The sequence below is a fragment of the Eleutherodactylus coqui genome, chromosome 7, assembly GCF_035609145.1.
Source record: "Eleutherodactylus coqui strain aEleCoq1 chromosome 7, aEleCoq1.hap1, whole genome shotgun sequence".
Taxonomy (NCBI): Eukaryota; Metazoa; Chordata; class Amphibia; order Anura; family Eleutherodactylidae; genus Eleutherodactylus; species Eleutherodactylus coqui.
In genome coordinates, this window is record NC_089843.1 from 148,525,265 (window position 1) to 148,538,375 (window position 13,111).

The following is a 13,111-nucleotide window of genomic DNA, read 5'->3' on the forward strand; positions in this document are numbered from 1 at the left end:
TTCTATTTTTTGATGGATGAGGAAAAATATACATGAACAGCATGCATAATGCAATAACCATGAAATTTACATTTATAAGGTGCTTAGGCAATTTCTGATTTTGATTTTAACCCTAAAGTTACACATTGAGATTCCCCGGTGCATACATCAAGAAGAGAACTAAAATCTGAAAAAAAAAACACTATTGTTGTACTCTTAGAAATTCTCCAATATTGTTGTCTTAATGGCAAGTTTTAAATTTAGGAAATACCCCCAAAAAAAATTGAAAAGGAAAAAAAAAAAAAAAAGCAGCAGCTGCCTAAAATAGGCTTTAATACAGCATAGATTAGGTATATTACATTAGGGCTTGTCCATTAACTTACATTCCCTAAAGGTTGCATTGCATTTTTTCCTCTCCGTTTCAACCACAGAGGATCAGTGACTAATTATGAATCATTTTAAGGCTTCTAATGCTCACTCTTGATATGATTCACTTGGCTCCCGATTGTCACTCCAGCTTCTACTAAGCTCTTCATCAAGCTGACGCCTTTGGGCGGCAAGGTCAAGCTGTTTTGCATTGGTAGTACTTTCCGTAGAACAAAAATTATATGAAGAAGAATCCCATAAGAAATTGCACATCTTCTTTCACTGTACTGGGAATGAAAACCCTACAACAAGTAGACCAAACACCTTGCCACAAACATCTAATCCCATTCCCAAATGGATGCCAGCTTTCCCTGCACCATAGTTCTCAAGCTCAGTGCACACATAAGAAGGGTAATGGAATTATCAACATGCTTAACCCCAATCATTATTTGCATATTTTCTCAATGTTCTCACTTTGAATGTGGTATAAGTGATTTAGGGTTTACAGTTTTGTGAAATAAATCCAGATCTGTAGCAAATTTACCTAAACCCATAGTAAAAGTTCAATGCAATGAATACATACATATGTTTTATCACGTAAGCAATGCAGTGGTAATTAGCAAGGGCCCTTCTATACGGAACAATTATTGTTGGATAGTGCAAAACCGAATGATTTGGTGTAGACACGGCCCACGATTCATTTTATGCAGAAATGAAAACTGAACAACAGTCTACCCGTTGACTCTAAATGGAGGCCAGTGGCCGAAAGAGATCTCCAGAGCACTTGCCTCCATTTAATGAGTGATTTTCACTTTTGTGTGAAAGCACAGGTGCAATAGTCTTTGGAACAACGGTCAGGCAATTAAGAACTCACTAGTCATCCCATATAAAAGGGTCGTACTTGTTCTAAATTTCTAAGTAATATTGGAAAACTTTCTACGGTTGCAAGAAAAAGTAAAAAAAAAAAAAGGAACCCTTTTGGTATCCCCTGGATTTTCTACAGTGTTATCTAAGCCACAAATATACTGTAGCCAATTACAAGCCAACTAAATAACACAAACAATTGAAGAGCTCATTCCAAAAACACCTCAATTAGAGATGAGCGAGCACGCTCGTTTAACCCTTTCCAATCCATTTTCTATCCCGGTTTTCCTAGGGGGGGGTTACTCTTTTTCTGCCGTTATACATTGGCGCTATCTGCTGGCTAAAGACAGTACTGCATGAGTTGACACGTTGGATAGGCTCCGACAGTAGAGAGGCTGGCAATACACAGTAAGAGTACCCTGACAGATGTCTTCCAACATTGCAGTTGTACAGCCTTAAATCATAATGTCTTCAGACATCAGACAGTGGGTTGGAAAGGGTTAAGGCTGATGCTCAAGAGAGCATCGGCCTTTTCGAGTAACTGCTTACGGCGGGGTTGAGCGGGGGGAGCAGGGGGGAGAGAGAGAGAGAGATATCTCTCTCACTCTCCCTCGCATTTGCTTGGATGAGTAAGCAGTCTCTCGAGCATCAGCCTAACGAGCGTGCTCGCTCATCTCTAACTGTAATCCATTTTGCAAAGTTTTCAGTAGAGCGAAAGTCACATGTGTTCTTTGCCATTTGCTTGTTGTGGTTCTACATATTTTATAGGTCTCTGTAGACTGCAAACAGAAAATCTTGACTTTCATTGCTGAGCTCGATCAATGGCTGGTGCAGCAGGTTTACGGGACATCACAAGTTGACCGCAGCCTGTAAGCAATATGTCACCAGCAGGACCCAGAGCCGCCGGCGTGGGACAGTGGGAATCAGTATCATCTCCGTGAGCTCTTTACTATGTTTTGTAAGAACAACAAGTAAACGAATTATCGTTAGACATTCAGTGTAAACACTTCCAGCGATCGAATGGTTATCATTCAGTTTTGCACCGTCCAACAATAAAACTGAACGATAATCGTTCCATGTAAAAAGGACCCTTAATTTTTTTCTTGCAACTGAATATAAAGGCAACAACATTAAAATGAATAGCCATAAAGGCAGCTTTATTGAATAGTTTCTTATTCTTTGTTTTATAAGGGCAGAGTAAAAACCTGCGGTCTGCTATTTTTACCAGCAGGAACGCATACTTCTATATATATCCTTCGAAAACTTTCCTATGTTGTTCATCTCCACCAGTTGCCTATGTGAAAAAGTTGGGAAAGGTGGGTGGAATTCGTATGCTATTTTGTGACCATGCATACTTTCAAACTATTCCTGCCAAAGACGAAGGGAACCAAGAAGAGATGTTTGTGTTAGCAGAATGGTATAGGTTGTGGATTTTCCTTACAGTAAGATCAAGCAATTGCATTGGGTTAGTGGTAAGGAATTTAACTTTAGCAGTAGTAAAAAGGAGGAGAGTTTTTCCGAAAGGAGTCAAGAGAAAATCTAAATAGTCTGTGGACAGGACGACTTTCGCTCTGACAGCATTAAATAAAATTGTTATGCAACGGGAAATAACTCACTTTGCTTAACTATCACCTTGTACACATGTAAGCAGAAGCAAAAAGGGATAAGTACAGTATCATTCATTAGGCACAAAAACTTTAAAAATCATCTCAACTCATTTTGGAAAAATGCTCCTCAAATTTTTAAATATATGACATTTTAGGTGTTGGGAAAGACTTTTTACCCTAAAAATGAAACTCTTTCCAACTACTGTGATTGTTTAGAGTAAAGAAAAGATGAAGAATCAGAAAGATGCATTCTATAATTTGAGATTAGGTTCCTTGGCAAAGGTTATAACTAGAGATGAGCGAACCTACTCGTTTCGAGTAATTACTCGATCGAGCACCGCGATTTTCGAGTACTTCCGTACTCGGGTGAAAAGATTCAGGGGGCGCCGGGGGGCGGGGGGAGGCATGGCAGAGCGGGGAGTAGCAGCGGGGAACAGGGGGGAGCCCTCTCTCTGTCCCTCTCCCCCCCCACTCCCCACTGCAACCCCCCACTCACCCACGGCGCCTCCCGAATCTTTTCGCCCGAGTACGGAAGTACTCGAAAATCGCGGCGCTCGGGCGAAAAAGGGTGTGGCCGAGTAGGTTCGCTCATCTCTAGTTATAGCAAAATATCAGGTATTGTTCAGTAGTTGAGGGGAGTATGGTCATTATATTGGTATTCCAAACCTTTGTACCATGGAGAAGTTCACAAATATAGGTCAGTAGGCCCCAGAGAGTGGTGGCGTAAATGTGCAAGTGCATTGGAAACTGATGTAGACTTTCAGTACGCCAAATATCCATCACATACCCCCTGAACTGTGAATGGTTGACTGTTGCCACATTCGAAACGGTTGTGCTGCGCTGATATGCATGTTGCCCTGTGGATAGTGTCCTTGCTGTCCTAATATGCACTCTGCTTACAAACTGTTGGCAGAAAACTGTACATTGTAATGACAATATTTGTACACTGTACCTTTAGGTCCTTGGCCAAAGTTCTGGCTGGGTAATTGGTTGCACATGTGAACACACAAAGATTTTGCCACACAACCCCATGACTAGGGGCATATTATACAGAGGTGGCTTACAGCACCTATAAATAATAAATAGGTACAACAGGTATTCCAGGCACCGGGTGCTGCAAAATAGGAAAAGTCCACTTTCTCATAATGAAATATGAAAAAGTACTTCTATGCACTCCTCACTGCGGTGTGTCTTGAGAGGATTTGGGAGGGCCGGCCAGCTGCAGCTTTAGATATACACATTGTCAAAAAAAAAACATAAAAACTAAATCAAGCACCTAGAAGGAGTTGTCGAAATCTAATGAAACTTTCTCTGTGTGATTGTAACATTGTGATTGTAACATTATTCACACTGGCTACAAAAATCGCACATCTTTGTAGCGCTACGAAAACGCAAGTATGTGAAGCCCATGGTTTCCAATGGGTTCTTTCAGGCTACAAAACATCCCTCATGTGAAAGAACCCATTGGAAACTATGGGCTTCACATACATGCGTTTTTATAGTGCTACAAAAGTAAGGGATTACAATATCAAAGCAAGAGGATAATTTATTGCAGAAAATTGATCACTAAGGGAGGCTCTAGTACCCTGTTGTACCACTTCTAGCTTGGATACAAGATGTGATACGGGCAGGCATGGAGTCTCTAGTACCCCATTGGGCCATTTAAAGCCTGGATGCAGGATGCGATACAGGCGGGGATGGATGAATACAGGTTTCATATGATATCCTCCGGTATTTCAGTCCACATTCACTGTAACTGAGCCTCTAGATCGCGCAAACTCTTAGTCTGTCGAAGTTGGAGTCCCATACATGTTTTATTAGCAATAAGTCTGTCAACTGGGCAGGCCACGGAAATGGGACAATGTTGTGAAGGCATTCCTGACACCCTTGTGTATGTGGCAAGGCATCATCCTGCTGGAACATCCCAATTCCAAGTTGCCGTAAGAGGCAACACATGTGGCTGAAGGATGTCCTGAACATATCATTGAGCTGTCATTGTCCCTCGTACCACTACTAGGGGTGACTGACTGTCATATGCAATGGCCCTCCAGACCATCACTCCAGCAGTGGAGGCATAGTGCAGCTCCACAGCAAAGGTAGGATTGAGGCACTTACTCATAGGTCTCCAAACATCAACACAGCTATAATCAGTGCCTAAATTAAATAATCTCTGAAGACAACCTGGTTCCTCTCCGTTGTGGTCTAGTTTCATTGTTCTTCGATAGCACTGCAAACAGAGGAGCTGGCGGGTGGGTGTCAAAGGCAGTACACATAATGGGCACCGTGAGACCAATTATCCTTTAACCAAGCACCTGGAAATGGTTCCGACAGACACAGGGGTCCTGTCTCTGGATGGCGGACAACGAAACACATGGAGCTGCTTGTGCTTGTCAAACAATTAGAAGATCCTCTCTACTGGTGGTCTGTCAAGGCTGTCTTGAGCCAGGTCGCCTTGTGTGTGTGTGCTCACTCATCCACTGGTTCCAACACCTCCTAACAGTCTGGTCAGAACAACCCAGGTGGCAAGCAATTTGTTGATATGACCATCCAGCTTCTTGTATTCCAATAATGCGCCCCTCTCAAACTCTTAACAGGACCAAATCTCTTCTCTGCGTCGTAGAGGCATTTAGTAGTCAACCTGCTCTACACAAGCGGAAAAAGAGGTCCACTACACACAAGTAGCCTTTGAGAGTCTTTTTATAAGCCATAGGTAGAACCACTTTTAGGGCCTCTGGTGTCAAAACTGTTCATCTAACCATGTAGCAGAACGACAACTCCCTATAGGGTCTGGATTTTTTTCGACAAAATGTATATGGTCAAATATCTTTTCCAGCATTTCTGGTTCTCTCAACACTAAATATATGCATGTCACATGCAGCAAGCAGAAGTCAATAAGAAATAATGGTCATGTTACAAAGAATATAGAAGTGTATACAGATACAGAGAATAAATGAGCCATCATTTACTTCCTTAACATGGAGAATATAAGAATTGTAGGTCCCGTATTCCTGTTTGGCGATATGCTCTGTCCTACAGCCATCCTCTTCATGTAGCCATGAATAAAGAAAAAATATCGGAGCAGTAATCCATACCTTGCTTTGAGCCGACATCTGAAGGAATATGTGAAGGGTGAGCTCCTGGGGCGAAGTGCTCGTCACTGTATGTGATAAGAGGGGTGAGGGGATGCACTGCATGTGATGGCTGCACAACTGGGACCTTGTTTGACTGTAACAATAATGAAAAAGAGAGTGTAAATATACCATGACAAATAAGCAAAGGTCTGCATTTTAACTACAAGTTCAACTTAATACCAAGTTGATGTCCATTTCATTATGCATATCAATTTGCTCTACAAGAAAGGGAAAAAAAAGTGGTTGCAAACCCTTATGTGCAAGTTATTATGGGGATGACACTCATTACTGAATAAAAGGTCTGAACATACAGCCAAGCAAATGGCAGAACAATCTTTCTGCCGAAAATTAATTACAGATACAGCAATAATTCTGGTGTCTCATGGTCCAACTTTTGTAGTTTTACCCTTACTACTACAATGTAGCAGAAACCAAGAGGATATTAGACTATACGGTGTCTTGCTTTTCCAGATATCGGTATTCAAGATCAATACCAACAGTCCAAAATGTGGTAGTCTAGTGTTATACAAGTCACAAATGGTAGCCTTTGCTGGATATCATATGAAGGGGTTGTTCAGGAGCTGCATCCACCCCTGATACAGCACCACCTTTGTCCATGGGCTGAGTATGGAATTGCAGCTCATCACCATTCAAGATGTATACATAGCCCATGGTTGGTAAAACAAAACAAACCAGACCCTTTTAGTTTAAAGGGAATCTGTCACCTACTTTTAGCCCCATAAACTAAGCTTATGGGCTGAAAATAGGTGACCCAGGGATCTAAATTTTACCCTTTCCTTCTTTATGATTCCCCGTGGTCAGTGCTTGAAGCTGCTGCTCAATGCATTGAGTGGTGCTGCCAAGTAGTCCACATGTTCAAATTTTAGAATGGGTGAACTACTTTGAGTTGCTCAATGCATTAAGCGGCTGCTTCCATCACCCACACTCAGGGAATGATGGGGAAAGCAAATAAAAAAATTGAACATTCCCAGACTCCATGGGTCACCTACTTTCAGCCCATAAGCTTAGCTTATAGGGTAAAAGAAGGTAACAGATTCCCTTTAATTCTTAAAAGGCCAGTTGAGGCAAAAACAGATTTTTCCAACCCTGCATGCCTCACCTGATCATCACACAATTGAGTGCCACCTCCTGTCTGATGCTTATTCGGCACAATATTGATACAAAGATACGTCCCTGCCTTCTCTTTCCCTATTCTGTGACATCAATCCAATGATCCATAAGCACATTATAACGTGAGCGGCTACAACCTGTACCATCGCTGCCTGCGGGAAGGACACTGCCATGATCATCTATATTCATCTAAATGAACTACAGACCACAAGTATACAGTCAGGGAGGATGAGCTGTGATCTCCTTTATTATACTTATGTCACAAGAGCCCTGTGATCATCATCAGTAATGGAGTCTCTGTGTTCCCGTTTAAAGAACTAGTGTGATAGGGTCAATCACATTGGAATTATGCTGTCTGAAAAATTGAATGACTAATTTAAGAGCACATAAACCCAAGTAAATCTGAGCTGGTCAGAATTGAGATCACATGACCATCTGAGGAGAGGGAGGCCAGGAGTTTCAGATAGAAATGAGTAACTAACCAAGGTAATACTAGCTGCCTTATATACTGGAGGGTAGTTACATAATGAACGAAAAAATATAGTTCACCCTCTTTAATGCAGCAGTCTCGGCACAAACTTTTCCCAGGAGGTCACACGGTTAGACACAAACTTTAATTTAATGTAATTACAGGAAAATGCTGAGTGGAGTGGACAGGAGATGAAGAGGTGAAAATCTGTCCAAGCACGAATGTCACTTTGTTCGAACAAACAGCAGGGTTGACAGCAGTCAACCCCCAACAATCGGACATTGATGACATATCTTAGCGATATACTATCAATGTCTGTATAAAGAGGTCTCTTAACCCTTTCCAATCCAATTTGTATCCTGGTTTTCCTAGGGGGCTTACTCTTTTTCCGCTGTTATACAACAGCGCTATATGCTGGCTAAAGCCAGTACTGCATGAGGTGACAGGTTGGATAGGCTCCGACAGCAGAGAGGCTGGCGATATACAGTAAGAGAACCCCGACGGGCGTCTTCCAACATCGGATCTGTACAGCCTTAAATTATAATGTCTTTAGATGTCAGACAGTGGATTGGAAAGGGTTAATACAAATTTTAATGGCTAGTGAGAGAACAAAAGTTAAAACCAGAATGATAAGATCTATAAATACAGACACATTAAAAGCAAAAACCTGAACGCAACATTTCTTTAATTTTGTTTTCGTTCCCAGAGCCTTTTTATAGACCACAAGAAGTTGTATTACTGTATCTTATTAATGTCTGGCCTATCCCTCCAGTCATAAAGCTCAAAAAATCCAGCACCATGAATTCTCACTAAATTATGCCATCCTAGCTCTCCTCTTAATTTTACGGTTTTCAACACAGATTTGCTTTCCTGTGGGAAGAAGATAAGAACCTAAGGATTTTAATTTAAGCTGTGGCCTTGTCTTATATTTTTTGCCGGTTGCATAGTGAACACAGTGCCGGTAGGTGTGTCAAGAATTAGATCTCTTTTTTGTCACTAAATAACAAAAGAATTATAATATCTCACTATTATTCATGAGCCGAGTTCCACTGCAGGAATATCCAGCTTGACCCTACCTTGTCCTTTTGATACTCTGTCATATAGAGAAGGTTTAAAGTTCAAGAAATGAAAATCATATTGTTTGTTGACTGTATGCTTTCCATTCTCTCACAGCAAACAGAGCTTCTCCTTGCTAATAAGACATTAATTCTAGGGGATCTCGTCACATTTGATACTGATGCATTATATACATTGCATCATTTAGTCCACATTTGATACACTCAGCATCTAATTTTATTTTATTACATCATCATCATGTTAATGATTACTCCATCTAGATGCGCGTTTATGTACAAACTGTATAATGCCAACAGTGTACAGTATATTAAAGCCCCCCTTTGTGGACCATAAAAAATTCATTGCTGCCCTAACTGTAGCTTCCGCCTTACATTGAACCTTCAGACGACACCTTAGTCTGAATTAATGCAGAACTTTTTTTTTTTTTTTTTTTTTTTTACAGAAAATGTGACTATTTTGCCTTTGATTGTCTATAGGTGTTAACTCCTTAGCTCTGCCTCTTCTGAATAATTCAAATCCATCTCAGGATGTGTCAGAAACAGTTTCCTAGAGATGCCATCGTCAAGGGTGCTGGTATCACAACAGATTCAGGATATGGTGCAGCAGAAGGAGTTACAAAAATATGCAATATTTCTTTACAAAGAAAAAGTGATGAAAGGGAGTGTTATAATGAGTAAGCAATTCAAGTTTGACTGGATTTAATGCTAACTAAATCCTAGGATTAATACTACTTTTTGCACCATATGTAATACTGGAAGAACAGTAAGGCCAGTCTCACACAGGTGGTTTAGATTCCGCATGTGGAAGCCCACAGTGGAATCCGGCCCTGTCCCCGGACAGCGACCGCACACACTTGGAATATCATGTACAGCCGCCGTCAGACATGTGTAGTACATTTTCTTTTGTTTTGTTTTTTTAAATCCTTTTTCCCCTGCACAATCACTAGACAATGAAGTGGACACCCGCGACCTAACTGCAATGTCAATTGCGGATGGGCCATGGGTTGGACGGCTTCCATTGACTTCAATGGAAGTCATCAGTGCGGAATCCACACTAAAATAGAGCATGCTGCCATTTTTATTTCCGCCATCAGAAATCGCAATCGCTGTCCGCTCATTTGAGCGTACATGCGTATGTTCTATTGTTTGAAAGTGTGCGGAATATCGGGCATCGTTCGTGCGGGTGACGCTCACTCAAACCCGGTTGTGTGAGACAGGCTCAACAGTACGAAGATTAGTCCCAGTGAAAGGAATAATGTAACATACGCAATACACAGTTCATCCTTAAAGGGTCAATGCTCGCATTAACACCACAGTGTCTTGTTAATACAGGCCCTAATTCCACATTGTTAAATATGCTCACACCCTATTGAATATTGTCTCAGTCCACAATGGCGAGCAATGGCAATTTGCTACATAGTCTGAGTCCTTTCAAGCGGTACCACAATACGCAACAGGCCTGTTGCTTAACTAGCCTTGTCCACATCGATGTGCATACCTAACATAGAGGGGGCCTCACTTATGATTTGTGGCATGGGGTCAGGAATTCGACTACTACAACTTTCCCTGATCCTTGTCCTAGTCCAGGGGGCCGCACCAAGTTGCAATGGTAACATGGCAGCTGATTGATTCTAGCAGTGGACAGTCCATGGTTCCTCCAAAAAGAAGCCATTGGCCTCTCTCTAGCAGCTCTTTCTGCATGCTATCACACCAATCTTGGTAGCGCTCCCTGCTGCACCTCAGCTCTCTACCACAGTCTTGGCTGCTCTTGTGTTGCATCAAGAAATTGGCCTTTTAATACGACAGCCAGTTGATTCTATACCACAGAGCATGCTCTGTTTCACTGTGACAAAATGTGACAATTTGGCCCAATTTTTGCAGTTTCACTATAGCAACTATTTAACCCTTTAGGATTGCCCCTAACACTACATATGGGCTTTACCAAATATTGTTCAAAACCTACTTCTTTCATTACTTCTCATACCCTGTCCAAACCCAATACAGTTGGCGCTTTCCTCTAAAAAATATGGCACAAGACAGAGGCAAAAGACAGACAGATGAACAAGGGGCCAATAAAAAGGTGGAAGCAGACAATTTATGGCTTTAAAAAAATGCAAATTGGGCAATGCTCTCCCTTAACCTTTTGCAATCCAATTTTGGATTCAGGGTTTCCTAGGGGGCTTTCTCTTTCTGCCATTATACAATGGTGCCATTTGTTGGCCAGAGCCAGTACTATAGAATGGGACATGCTGGAGAGGCCCCAGACAACAAAGCGGCCAGTAATGTATAGTAAGGATACCCTGCCGGACATCTTCCGACATCAGAGCTACACAGCCTTCAATCAAAATGTCTTTAGACGTCAGACAGTGAATTGGAAAGGGTTGAACTTTTTTTTTAAGGGGTTATCAAGAGTTAAAATGCATACATAAGATTATGCTTCCCAGGTTTAAAAACAATAAAATATCCTATACTTACTTTTCTGACTCCCCTCTGTGACCAGCAAGGTCTCCCGGGTTGTTTAAGGGATATTACAGACTGCTGCAGCTAATCACAGACCTCAATGTTTGAATGCCAATTGGCTGCAGCAGCCTGTAACGTGCTGTACGACCTGACTGCAGCATCAGGGGAGACCGAAGCTGCAGCACTGGGAAAGTAGAGTATACAGAGTATTTATCTCTTTTTTTTTTTTTTTAAATACATGAGTGCAAAAAATTAAGGGACAAAAAAACAACACCTCAGACAATCCCTTTCAGGTCTTTATGCCATGGCAGATTTTCTACCAGGAACAATCCTTTGATCAACATTTTTTGCAAGTCAACTGGGGCTTGTTCATCTCCATTTACACAGAAAGGCTAATGCTACTGTATGTGCCTAAATGATGGTTAGTACCAAGTTCCACTGTTGCCAGCAGCACATAGCTGTTTATACAGAGTGATGTGCTGTCAATAACAGATGATTTTTGGAGCTGGTTTAAAAGATCGGTGGCACTTTAACACGGCAGATGATCGGAAACAAGTGTTCATACGCGATCACTGCCCGTGTCAAAGACCCTTTAAACAACATACTGGACAATATTTCCATGCAGATGATAATGCTGTAGAGTACCGGGGTCTGATAAATTCTTCCAATCAGTGCAAATTGTCATTATCAATATCGTCATGTGACCATAGCCTAGTAGGCCACATTCTATAAGTAATGGTTTGGGCACCAAGCAAACTTGTCCTATCCTTACACACATCTCAAATGGCCCTACTTATCAAAAATGTTCCAATCTCAGACGTCTGGTCTCCAAATCAACCAACTATCAATAGTAAGGATGATATATTAATTAATTTTATGGTATTAGATGACACCTCACACATACAATGACACCCTAACATATAACTGGTTGGAACATTTTCCAACCATCATATTTACCATCATCTCTGGTGTCACACAATGGAGTCTCAGACCAATTTGGTAAAACAGAACACTAAAAGTAAATGAATAGCAAAGCAACATTTTTGTTTCTACTATTAAGGCAAGTATGATTGACACATTTGTCTAGATCACTCATTCCAATTGTTCTTCGAAGAACCACATGTGGGAAGATGAACATCCAAGTCATTGTGCAGGGCAGACAATAATGGTGCCGATAATCAATGTTGGGAGCTTCCCTAGAAGAAATAATCCTTAAAGCCTCGAGGTTACATGATCCAGAAGGACCTGCCCTATGACCTACTGTCAGCTACACAAGTTTCTGATGTATAAACAAAAGTAATTACTGGAACTAGCTCATTGTCCTTTGGCAAAATAGCTGCAAGCTCCCATCTTCACACTCTGATGTGTTGCACAAAGCTAAGTAGAAGCAGTTTATGATTTGCTAACACATCTGTTTTCCCCTAAGTGTCTCTTCCGTTTTCAAGGCAATACTCTGGATATGCAATCCCTTGTGCATAACGCACATAGCACAGGCCTTACAACATGATTTGCAAAGTCTCTTTGGTTAAAAGAACACAAAGGAAATAAGCATCTTCAAAACAAAATGTTTGTTCTTCTTCCACATACTCCATAATTAATCCGATTTTTCCTCAGTGGACTTCTTCTTACAGTTAATACTTCTGACAGAGGGAGTCAGTTTGCAAACAGTTATTGGATGGGAATATGTAACTCCAAGAGACCCCAAGGTAGAAATGAGACGTACAAGAAAAGAAAAATTTAGGAAATAGATTATTTAAAAAAAAATAAAAAAATCATATTTTGTAGAAAAATAACATTAATATAACTTTAAAAATGTCATTCTCCAGTTATGGCACTTGACTTGCCCGGCTTAAGGAAGACATGAGATTCTACTACTTTAGGTATTGATCATAGTTTAGTGCCATGGTCTTCCAAGTTCTTTTCTCAAAGTGGCTACCTTGTACATGCAAAGATGATGGGTAACATATATAATCCCTACAAGAAGAACAAGAAGAGGGGGTCTTATTAGGAGGTGACCTCACCGGATGC

General features: G+C 41.1%; 1 protein-coding gene across 4 annotated transcripts in view; it reads right to left on the reverse strand.

Moving 5' to 3' along the window:
• LEF1 (lymphoid enhancer binding factor 1) overlaps positions 1–13,111 on the reverse strand; it is a 117,539-nt gene that overhangs the window by 53,723 nt on the left and 50,705 nt on the right. For all 4 annotated transcript variants that reach the window (XM_066573815.1, XM_066573816.1, XM_066573818.1 and 1 more), the window contains one exon: positions 5,909–6,041. In XM_066573815.1, the coding sequence (XP_066429912.1) occupies positions 5,909–6,041 (133 nt within the window). The remainder of the gene's footprint in view (positions 1–5,908; positions 6,042–13,111) is intronic.